This window comes from Ostrinia nubilalis, chromosome 6 (assembly GCF_963855985.1).
Source record: "Ostrinia nubilalis chromosome 6, ilOstNubi1.1, whole genome shotgun sequence".
Taxonomy (NCBI): domain Eukaryota; kingdom Metazoa; phylum Arthropoda; class Insecta; order Lepidoptera; family Crambidae; genus Ostrinia; species Ostrinia nubilalis.
In genome coordinates this window covers 9,182,441-9,194,603 of record NC_087093.1, presented here as the reverse complement: position 1 = coordinate 9,194,603, position 12,163 = coordinate 9,182,441, and the positions used below count along the sequence as shown (strand labels likewise).

Below are 12,163 nucleotides of genomic sequence, written 5' to 3'. Positions count from 1 at the left end.
TCCGCCTTATGATTTACGTTTGATTCTACTGACCTGTCAATATCTTTTTCCCAGTTGCCCTTGGCGCGTTTGTATTCAATGAGGAACTTCTTGATGGGAGAATTGCCGTCGTAAGGTGCAGCCCAAGACAACTGAACGGTCCTTCCAGATTTGTCCAATACCTTCAGACCGTATGGCGCTTCGGGGACCTCTGCAAATTAGAATATTTGGTAAGTTTTTTGTTCCCATTCATTGTAAAAATTATTTGGAGATTTTAGAAGATATACTAACCTTGAATGATCATGTTAATGCTTGTGTCATCGGATCCAAAGGCGTTGGTAGCGACGCAAGTGAACAGAGCGCTGTCAGATCGTTCAGTCCTTCTAATGCTCAAGTCGGAAACCACTCCTCCAGGCAGAATTTCTTCGCGGATGGTGTATCGGGGGTCAGATTTGGGTTCAAGGCGTTTGTTGTTCATGTTCCAAATGATTCCAATAGGCTGAAAGAGACAAAAATAATGTTTGAGGAGTGCTAATAATGAAATGGGGTCTAATTATACTTATGTGTAGGTATCCTACTAATATTATAAATGCGAAAGTTTCGATGTCTGGATGTTTGTTACTCTTTCACGCAAAAACTACTAAACGGATTTTGATGAAACCTTCCAGTATTATTTTTTATAACACATAATAACATATGGGCTATAATTTATAACGATCTGTGACAAAATAAATTTCACGCGGATGAAGCCGCGGGCAAAAGCTAGTAGTTTATAAAAGGTACCTTCTCTCCTTTGGCCTGGCACTGCAGTACAGCTGGTTCACTTCGGCGGGCAGTTTGGTTCCTCATTTTAATCTCGAACTGGGGTGGTGCTGCAATTGCAAAGTCATTCGTAATGATCTGACAATAGAACTCCAATTAAAATGTAATTAGGTAAAAGATCTTTGAATATCTCACCTTGAACACTGATCAAGATAACAGCAGACAGTCCAGATCCAATTCCATTGACGGCCTCACACAGATAATATCCTTCGTTCGTCTTTTGAATGTTATTAATCGTAAGAGTGCCATCCTCAACTTTTACATTAGGGTTGTTTGGCTTAAGGTCTTTGTAATCGCCAGGCGTGTCCCCTAATAACACGATAAAAAATATTACAAAAACAGACCTTATACCTATGAATACATACAGAATAATAAAATATGATCATCCATACCTTCAGCCCTCTTCCATGTCACTTGAGGCTTGGGGAAGCCATCGGCTTTACATTCAACCTTAGCATCTGAGCCTTGGGCAAAAGCCTTATCAGTGGGTTCCAAAATCCAACGAGGGGGAACTAAAAACGTTATAAATATTACAAAACCATGTATTTGGGGTCAAGTTTATCGTCGTGCTTTTCAATTTTCATGCAATATTAATTATTTTCTCTAGTGCAAATATTTAATTTATTTTAATTTTGTATTTCTTTAGCAAGAAAATGTTGAAATATTCCAAAAATGCTGTCTTTGAATTACTTTAATTGCAAACATTTTTCTAGTTAATTTAACTATAGGTTTACTGCTGTTCGAAAGCAGAATTTGTAACAAATTTTTAATATTCGTAAAAAAAACTACTCAAACTGATACTGGCTAGTAACAAATACAAAACAAACAAGTAAAAGAACTAAATAATTAACCAAGAGCTAAACATCAAAACATTTTATTTCGAAATGTTATCAGTTTAAATAGTTACAAACACTTAAAAGCTCCTATAACAATTTTGTCTTTTTATAATTAACTGTGAATAATACTAGTAGTTAATAACAGGTTATTATGAAGAGTATACATATGAGGCAAAGCTCGCTATCGAAGCTTTTAAGATATGTTCATTATCTAGCATCAAAATAAAATTTGTAGCTGACAACTACAAAAAACGGTGATAACATATAAATGACAAGCACATTGCAACATAAAGCTCATTTCATATCTGATGAAATAGAGTGAAATTGGGTGACATTAATTTCAATTTAATTAAGTAGGTAGATAGGTAAACCAACTTGTTCTTGATTAAAAATATAGAATTAAAATCTATACTTCATCAGATATAATATTAGTAAGGCAAGCATCCAAGCATGTAAACCAAAAATGCAAATCAATACATAAATAAATAATAAAGGTAGGATCCCAAGGATTCGGATAGGAGAGGATAGTAAAGTGTGCAAGGATGGAAGGGGATGGTTTCGTCGATGAGAGCCGCAGCCGATTCCTAAAACGACAATTACTATCGATCTGCCCATTGTATCGAGTGGGTTGTGTAGATTTCAAAAATGAGTCTATATTTTGAACATGAATAGAGGTACGTGTAACATTAACTAAAATCACTGCTATATTATGGATATATGGCATACTGCCTGTAGTAGCTAATATAGATTTAAGCGTACAATATAAACTACGCAAAGCTCGTCCGTGCTAGGAGTGAGGGTACACAGAGGCTTGGTGCGGTATACCGTGGACTTCAAGCGACGCGGTATAGTTGGACGAGCCGGCGGCATTGCGCGCGAGACACGCGTAGGCGCCGCTGTGCGACCACCCCGCCGGGTCGATTAGGAGCAAGGACGCTCTCTGCGCTATCTTAGTTGCCGACACTCCGGCTTTCTCCTTCAAAGGTTGTCCTTCAAAGTACCATTGGACATCCAGGGGCAGATCGCCCTCTGATACTAAACAAGTGACTTGAGTCGCCTGCCCCGCAAACAGCGGAGTCTCGAACGAGAATGGAACTATACGAGGTAATACTGGAAACAACCATAGATATAGGGTTAGATCTGATTCTGGCAGGCAATGTTAGCGACTAGTAGAGTATGAAGAGAAGAGCAGTGATAGTGGATGACTTTATCTTTCTTTGGTGCGATTTTGTGATGTTAGTTCCCGACTCAGATTGCAATAGTAAAATAAACGTGCCGTTGACGACGAGGGTAGCGGCATACTCGGCGCGGGCGGCCGCGTTTTGAGCGATGCACGTGTAGTTTCCCTGGTGGTTTGCGCTGACGGAGTTGATGGTAAGAGCTGAAGCACGTGGACCTAGCGGCATGGTTAAGATATCTCGAGGAAGTCTCGAATCTATCGTTTCACTGCTGAATGTCCAAGAGATGTCAAGAGGCAGGTCTCCTTTAGTGGCGACGCAGTTTACTACCACTGCATCACCGGGGTTGGATGGCATCTCACCAAAATTGAACGGCACTATCAACGGTGGAACTAGGACAATAAAACATCTTTCAATGAAGCGATTTATCTACAAGAGTTAGATACGATGAAAAAGGATCGGAAGCGTGTATTGACATGGTTGTTACTCGCACCCTTTACGACCAATTCGGTAGTGTGAGACGTCACGCCGGCTGCGTTAGCCGCAGTACAGTTATAGAGGCCCGCGTGCTTGGCATCCACCGACTCTATTGTGAGGACGCTACTCCTTCGGTCGACGTTACTGACGCGGGTGCCGGGCACAACGTTTGCCGTTTGGTTATTGATCGTCCACTCAATGCGCACCGGTTGATCGCCGTGTGTTATAATGCATTGGAGAGCAAAGTAATCACCGAGAAAAGCTGGTTCAGGACCAGCAACGAAAGGTGCAATCTTGGGAGGAACTGAAACAAACTTTATCTAAAATGATCAAAATAATATGATTCTACCAATTTCATTACCGACTAACCGTATACAATTAGATCTGTTGCATATGAATTACGGCCCGCACGATTTTCTCCAATACATGTGTAAGAGCCGGCATGTTTTGCATCCACAGATTCAATGATAAGTAAGCTACTCCTTTTCGAGTTGGTCATAAGGTAATTGTTGTTTCTTTGCGAAATAGGTTGTCCATTGAACATCCAAGTTATTGTTAGAGGAAGGTCGCCCAAGTTAACAGTACAAGAGGCTTGCAAATATTCTCCAACGTTTGCGGGCTTCTCGCCGAACGTGAATGGCAGAATGTTAGGCGGGACTGGAACGTTGTTACACAGTATCTACATTTGTGAGTGAAATAAAGGCAACCGAAAATACAAAACACAAATCAACTAATAAAATTGTGGACAGTGTTTCATTTTAAATGAGAGAAATAAATTAAGCACCGTTAATTATTAAAGTTGCTGTATGGGAATCGGTTCCGGCCTCGTTTTCCGCGACACACGTATAATTTCCAGCGTGATTGTGAGATACTGAGGCGATACTAAGAATGGCACTTCTTTCTCCGATGTTGAATACTGTTGCGCCAGATCTTGGTTTGATAGTTTCGCCATCAAAGAGCCATCGTAGCTGAAGGGGATGATCTCCCTCAATAACCGAACAAGGAGTCGTGACGACTTGTCCAGAATTCATCGCGACGTCTCCGAACGAGAAGGGTTGGACCACGGGAGGAACTGAACAAAAAGCAAGCATCTTTGGAGCTACTGAGTTAGTGTACCGATAACGTTGAGGAGCGCGGTATGGCTTGCACTGCCTGCCTTGTTCGATGCTGTGCAGGTATAGTTTCCACTGTTCTGTCCCATCGCGTTTGGTATGTCGAGAACAGATACGCGCCCACTTAAAGCCATTGTCTTCACGCCCATCTTTTGAGTCACAGGTTGGCCTTGGAAGCTCCATGAAATATTCAAAGGTGTGTCTCCTTTTGGTACATGGCAGTCAAGATGTACAGATTCGCCTGCGAATACGGCCTCGTCCAGGTCGAAAGGTTTGATGTGTGGGACGACTGAGCAACAAAAAATTGCAATAACGTTAGGGGGAGCTTTACATAAACATGCTGCAATATTTATAACATAATACCCTTAACATGAAGAGAGGTTGTGTATCTGTCTTCTCCAGCTCTATTTTTTGCAATACACGTATAATTGCCGCTGTGAGCACCCGTTACAGACGCTATGGTTAAAAATGAAGTCTGCTCCGCCATTTTCATAGTTTTGATTCCCATGTTTGTGGAAAGATCACGGCCTTCAAACGTCCAAGTAATAGACATGGGACGATCTCCTTTACTAGCGTGGCATGTCATTTGAACAGATTCACCGTAGTAGATGGATTCCTCAATTTCGAACGGCATTATATGAGGAGGAACTGATCAAAAAAGAAATAAATAGTGAATTCTAAGACAAAATCTAAACGTGCATTATCTATACATTTAAGTATATAATTTTCTATTAGGAAGAAGGGGTCGAGGTGGTCGGATACCATGGATGTTGACGAGAGCAGAGTGATGCGCGCGCCCGGCGCGGTTACTGGCAGTGCACGTGTAGTTCCCACTGTGCTGCCCCATTGCCGTCGGGATACTCAGTACTGATGCTTTCTCTCCTAACTTAGTAGTCGTGATACCCATATTGTTATGATAAGGGATTTCATTTCCCTGGAAACTCCATGTTATCTGAAGAGGACGATCTCCTTTCGACACGTGACATGTGAGATGTACTGATTCACCAGCAAAGATAGATTCTTCAACTTCGAACGGGATAATGTGTGGAACCACTTGAATCCGGATAAAATAAAATAAGATTAAAAGGGAAACATGGAAAGTAAAAAAAATACAACTAATCTAACTAACTGCGCTAATACATATTTGCAAGTACCGATTATTTTAAGTACTGTTGTGTATGACGCTGTTCCTGCACGGTTTTTAGCGATGCATGTGTAGTTTCCACTATTCGCGCCAGTGACGGATGGCAACATCAAAACCGATGATCGGTCACCAACTTTCGAAAACGATCCTAGCTCTCTAGACAATTGACGCCCGTTGAATTCCCAGTAAACCTCCAAAGGAGTGTCTCCCTTTGATATGTGGCACATCATTTGAACTGACTCTCCAGAAAATAAGGCTTGATCAACGTCGAATGGTAAAATGTTTGGCGTAACTGTGTGACATAAATTAAAAATAATCAGAAGACAAACAAAAATATGATGAAACTTAAAAATGAAGAAGCGTACGCTGCTCAAAGATGTGAATATAGAATTCATGCTGATTCTATTTACACATCTACGTGCATCGAATCGCTGGTGTTGGAAACATAACAATAATGATGATGGTTAATAAATAAAACTGACCATGAACATTAAGGACAGTGGAATGATTAGCGGAGCCTGCACTATTGGTGGCAATGCAGGTGTAGTTGCCACTGTGATCAGCAGTGGCCGCGGCGATCGACAAGAAGGATGTGCGCGAAGTCATTTTAGTTGTCATTACGCCATGATGCGAAGAACGATTATCAAATCCGGGGTACTGCCACTTAATATCAAGAGGTAAGTCACCCTTTGACACATGACAGTTGAGTTGAACCGTCTCGCCAGCAAACACCGACTCGTCCGCTTCGAATGGTACGATGTGTGGCGTTACTGTTAATCCAGAAGGCCGATTATTGCCGAGGCAAGCGTGCAACGTGCAGTAGAGGCAAAGGGTAGCTAACGAGTATGGGAATACCGTGAACGTTAAGCGTTGTTGTGTGAACAACTGTGCCGGCGTGATTGGCGGCGTGGCACGAGTATTCGCCGCTGTGGCTGGCCATAGAATTAGGTATAGTCAGCAACGATGTTCGGTCGCCGATCTTCGTTGTTGTAATTCCTTGATGAGAAGATGATTCTTCCCCGTGAAAACTCCAAGTTATAGTCAGTGGAGCATCGCCCTTAGACACGTGACAGTTTAATTGAACAGACTCTCCGGCAAAAACTGGCTCTTCAGCCTCGAACGGAACTATGTGCGGAGGAACTGGCAAAAGGAAATAACCAAAATAAGAAAAAAAAAATAATGAAGACGCAACGCAAATAAACAATTAAGTGTACCCTGGACGTTCAATATGGCTGTGTGGTTGGTGCTCGCTACTATGTTAGAAGCTGTGCAGGTGTAATTTCCGGAGTGTTTTTCTGTTGCGGATGGGATAGCCAAAATGGAGCTTCGGTCTAGTTTTGTTATTTTGACTGCGTCATTTTTCCTCAAAGGTTTATTGCGAAATGACCATGTAATATTCAGTGGCATGTCGCCTTTGGGGATATGGCACATGACTTGAATACTTTCTCCAAAGAAAACAGCTTCGTCAAATTCGAAAGGGGATATAATTGGTGACACTGAAATATATGCAATTGTACCTGATTACACGTTTAAACATTGCAAAATAATAGTGTGTGCAGGAGAGTACAGGAAGACGAGTAAGCTTTGTTTATTCACCCTTCACATTGAGCGTGGCGTGATGTTTAGCATTGGCGACAACATTGGAGGCTGTGCATGTGAAATTGCCCGAATGTTTAGCAGTCACCGTGGGTATTATGAGGGCTGATCCCCTATCCCCGACCCGCATGATGTTCACCCCAGCTAATGAACTCACATCTCCTCCACTAAAACTCCATTGGAAATCCAAAGGTTTGTCCCCCTTAGGAACATGGCACATCACTTGAACCCCTTCTCCATAAAATACAGATTCGTCGAATTCAAAAGGAGTGATAATTGGGGCCACTGGAATGTATGTCTTTTGATGTAGGTAAATTATTTTAATATGGTAGGTTTTTATTTATGTTTTAATGATTATTACTACCTGACATTATAACCCGCCAAAGTTACAACACAGGACAGGAGCAGGTTTGGTAAGCATTCATTTTAGACATGCACTAATATGTATAAAACTAGGAGATTTTCAATGGTTTCATATTTATACCGTTAACGAACAGTTCTGCTGTGTGGTTCATAAGTCCTGCTTCATTTTTAACTACACAAGTATAGTTTCCTTGGTTTTGATGAGTAACTGATTCTATGGTAAGTTGACTCGTGCGTTTGGTTTTCACTAGATTTACTCCATTGTTATTAGATTTGACTATGTTTCCATTAAAATACCACTCTATTTTCAATGGAAGATCTCCCTTACTGATCGCACAGGTGACCAAAACCATTTCTTGGGCATTAACTGGCTCCTCGCCGAATTCAAACGGCATGATCTGTGGAGGGACTGTGGAGGAGATTGGTATAAGCAGAAAGCAAAATAAACTAGGATAACTTCTAAATAAATAACGAGCTAGTAATTCAACCATCATCGTTAATTGTACCGTTGACATAGAGTTCGGCGGTATGATTTGTTGTGCCCGCTTGGTTTTTAACGACGCAAGAATAGTTTCCTTGATTATGATGAGTGACCGACTCTATCGTTAGCTGACTGGTCCGCTTAGTGTTCGTGAGCACTACTCCATCAGCTCCAGAATGAATAGCTTTCCCGTTGAAGTACCATTGGATGTTGAGCGGCATATCACCCTTACTGACCGTACACATTGCGACAACCATTTCTTGGTCATTCACTGGCTCCGTGCCGAAATCAAAGGGCATAATTTGCGGTGCAACTAAAGAAAATTTTATAAAACTTTCATGAGATTTTGCAACAAATAAAAACCAACTGAGATCGCCAAAACATTGGGTGGTTAGTCACGAAATTGCCACACACGACGGAAACCCTCATGGGTATTTGAGATGAAAGGGACATATACAACTACAAATATACATATCAAAAGTATACTACTAAGACATACATAAAATATTATTATGGAAAATCGTGCGATCAAAATAATGTGTTGATTAATGCTGCATGTTATTTGGTACCATTCACGTTGAGGACGGCGGTATGGCTACTGCGGCCGGCGTCATTTTCGGCTATGCAAGTGTAATTGCCAATGTGTTCGTGTTGTACATTTTCTATGCTTAAAACCGATATTCGCTTTCCATTTCTATTAATAACTAGCTGACCCGGCGAACTTTGTTCCGCCTTAATGGCAATAAATAAGCTGATTTTTTTTTATTTCGAACGGGATAAAAAGTATCCTATGTCCTTCTCCTGGTTCTAAACTACCTCCCTGACAATTTTCAGCTAAATCGGTTCAGCCGTTCTTGAGTTATAAGTGGTGTAACTAACACGACTTTCTTTTATATATATAGAAGACACCGTTGCCGGAGTTCAGAATCTGGTTATTGAGTTGCCAATGGATTTTTATGGGCAAGTCCCCTTTCCCAACGGTGCATGTTAAGGAAACCGTATCGCCTGCGTTAAGGATATCTTCACCGAAATCGAAGGGAGTGACCTGCGGTGCAACTATGACAGGAATAAGAAAGATGTATTAATAGTGTATAATAATGTCATTTTCACGAACAATAGGACATTGGAGAAACTAACGTAAGGCTTAACCTCGCGTTAGTCATTTACAAAACGAATAAAGAGAAAGGAGTGGGAAAGAAAAGAATATGCGTATTGAAAAAAGGAAGCACGATTATTATTCTCTGCTGTAAATTACCGTTGACTGCTAACTCAGTTGAGTAGTTAGCATGACCGGCTTGGTTGGATGCAAAACAAGTGTACACTCCTGTGTGTGTGGAAGCTACGGAATCTATCGATAGACTGCTGGACTTGTGCCCGATCTTAGTGACTGTGATCCCGCGGACGTCTTGGATGGATTTCCCGTTTAAAAACCACGTGATGTTCACTGGGGTATTGCCCTTCGTTACCATGCACTGCACGCCAACAGTGTCTCCTGCATTGGCTGGCTCCTCCCCGAAGGTGAAAGGATGGATTTGAGGTAAAACTGCGAGAGGACACTGCTATATCAAATACATACGTAAACTAAGGTCTATCACAGGACAATGTTATTAGAATTTTATAAAATCTGAACCGTTAACTTCCAACGTTGCGCTGTGATTTACTTGACCAGCCAGGTTCTCAACATGACACGCGTAGACACCACGATGGGTGCCGTTCACGGAGTCAATGTTCAAGATGGACATTTTCCGACTCATGCTGCCAATCGCAATGCCCAAGGAGTTGACTTGTGAAATTCTCCTTCCATTCAAACTCCACGAAAAGTTAGCCGGCAGATCACCCTTATTCATGACGCACTGGACTGAAGCGGTATCGCCGGCGTTGGCCGGTTCATCGCCAAACTCAAAGGGTGAGATTTGGGGAGGAACTGTATTGAGATAAAAAGCATTACTAAAATAAAAGAAAGGAATAAGGAGAGAAGCGAACCGTTGACACTAAGGAGTGTGGTGTGATTGGTTTCTCCAGCCTCATTCTTAATTTCACATGTGTATGAACCACGATGAACAGAGGTCACGGCTTCGATGTTCAAAATGGATGTTTTCTTGCTAATGGTCGTTAGAACGATCCCAAGATTATTTCGCGGCTTAATCTCTTCTCCGTTGAATCGCCATTTGAACGTGACAGGCAGGTCGCCCTTGCTCATGACACAAGACACCGATGCTGTTTCTCCTTCGTTTAAGATTTCCTCGCCGAATTCGAATGGTGTGATTTGCGGTGGGACTATTAGAAAATTAAGGGGTTGTTTTAAAACTTGGGATGTCTAAGGGGTTCGGGTTACGTAAATACGTAAAAAGAAAAATAAGCCCACGAGCTGATAATTTTGTGATTGAATACCGTTGACTTTTAGTATAGCGCTATGGTTGGAGGAGCCGGCCGGATTCGTCGCCACACAGTAGTAGGTGCCCCTGTGTATTCCGTTGACCGAGTCAATATTCAGTATGGAGGTTTTTTTGTTGATGCTTGTTATAACGATTCCCATATCGTTGTGTCTGTGGAGTATCTGTCCATCGTGGATCCAGGTGATGTTAAGCGGTTGGTCGCCTTTGTTGACGGCGCAGGTGATGGAAGCCATGTCGCCAGCGTTTACCGGCTCGTCGCCAAACTCAAACGGTAATATCTGTGGGGGCACTGCGTGACAACAAGTCGTAAGCTAACTAGTGACGTGAGGGGCGCGTGTGGCAAACGATGTAGCTTTGGCGGGCATAAACAGTTTAATATCCTATTATTTTTGACGCGAACTTTTTATGCCTATAATTTAAGATTATTAGTTACACAATAGTTTATAGTTTCCTTCTGTAAAATAAATCTCATTAGTACACATTATATTAATTAAAAATAACGTTGCATAACTTCAATTCTTTGGGCATGTTAAATAATTGTTTGCATAGGTTTCCCACATTGAGAAGTAATATGTACTTGAATGACAACGTTATTTTTCTGATGAGCCACTGAGTTTCTCTGAGTGAATTTTCTTTTCTTTTAATTTAGAGTTTAAATAACAAAATGAAATCTCAGACTTAAACCATTTACTTACTTTACTGTTTTCAAAGTGTTTACTTCTTTTATAATAAATAAACTCAATTTAAAAATTGTGTATTCCATTTAATATTAATTTAGTAAGTAGGTAATTCTTGTATGTGTAAGTAAATGGTCTGCTCTATAAAATAGTTTTCAAGTTCGTTTGAACGTCTGATTTCAACACATTAACATTTTTGTACTTCTTATCTTGTAAACTTCACTTAACTATTAACTTTTTACTAAAACTTAGTTATAAATGTTGTGTTGCAATCATCTGCATATACTCGTGACATTATAATATGATCAGAGGTGTATTAATTATTCTGAAAAAAAAAATGCATGGAAAAAGATTATTTTTGAGTAAAATAAGTAAGTATGTACACACGGCCACACTGTTAACTATCCATTTCAGTTTTTGCTCTCGCTCTCATCAAATGGTGATTCTTTGCGATAGAACGAGACGACATGATAGACAATGGATAGTTAACACTGTTGCCGATGGTACATGGACTCTATGAAAAATATTGTAATTTTATTGACTCCCAAATTAATTTACCTCTGATGAGCCAACTTTGAATAGTCAACAAAAACATTTTAATTGTGTATTAATTTTAAATTACGAAAATTTTGGCCATAAATGCCTCTCAAGGAAAAAACATCATTATTAAATGTTTCAATCGAAATGTTCAATGTTAGCATTATTTTTTTAATTTAAGTAAACCTTCCATCATTCTGATATTTGATTATTATTATTTTTCAGCGTTCGGTATAAGAAAAGTCCTGCACCCGATTCTGTGCCTATAACAAACGGACCAAATATTTTTTTTACCAGGGACCTTTTTAAAGTCACTTGTTTTCCTGACAGTATATCAGTATGTAGGAAGGTTTTATCTAGGATATAAAAAATGGTCGAACTTACCCATGACCTGCAACTCAAGATTTCCTTTAACAGTGTAGCTCTGAGAGTTCTTAGCGACGCAAGTGTAGGTGGCCTGGTCGCTCATGCGCTCAACGTTTTCGATCACCAGGGTACCATTAGGGAACACCTTCTGTTTGCGGTTGATTGGCAGTACTCTGAAAAATAACGAGGCAAAATGAAT

General features: G+C 40.6%; 1 protein-coding gene across 4 annotated transcripts in view; it reads right to left on the bottom strand.

Moving 5' to 3' along the window:
• LOC135072566 (cell adhesion molecule Dscam1) overlaps positions 1 to 12,163 on the bottom strand; it is a 70,548-nt gene that overhangs the window by 28,575 nt on the left and 29,810 nt on the right. For 2 of the 4 annotated variants that reach the window (XM_063966525.1, XM_063966527.1), the window contains exons 5-11: positions 11,983 to 12,137; positions 2,914 to 3,207; positions 1,194 to 1,313; positions 937 to 1,110; positions 763 to 851; positions 271 to 478; positions 34 to 190 (exon numbers count right to left, since the gene is read on the bottom strand). In XM_063966525.1, coding sequence (XP_063822595.1) covers positions 34 to 190; positions 271 to 478; positions 763 to 851; positions 937 to 1,110; positions 1,194 to 1,313; positions 2,914 to 3,207; positions 11,983 to 12,137 — 1,197 coding nt within the window. Of the gene's footprint in view, positions 1 to 33; positions 191 to 270; positions 479 to 762; positions 852 to 936; positions 1,111 to 1,193; positions 1,314 to 2,913; positions 3,208 to 6,403; positions 6,689 to 9,243; positions 9,532 to 11,982; positions 12,138 to 12,163 lie in introns of all 4 variants that reach the window. The other 2 variants (XM_063966528.1, XM_063966526.1) reach the window with 2 other exon arrangements.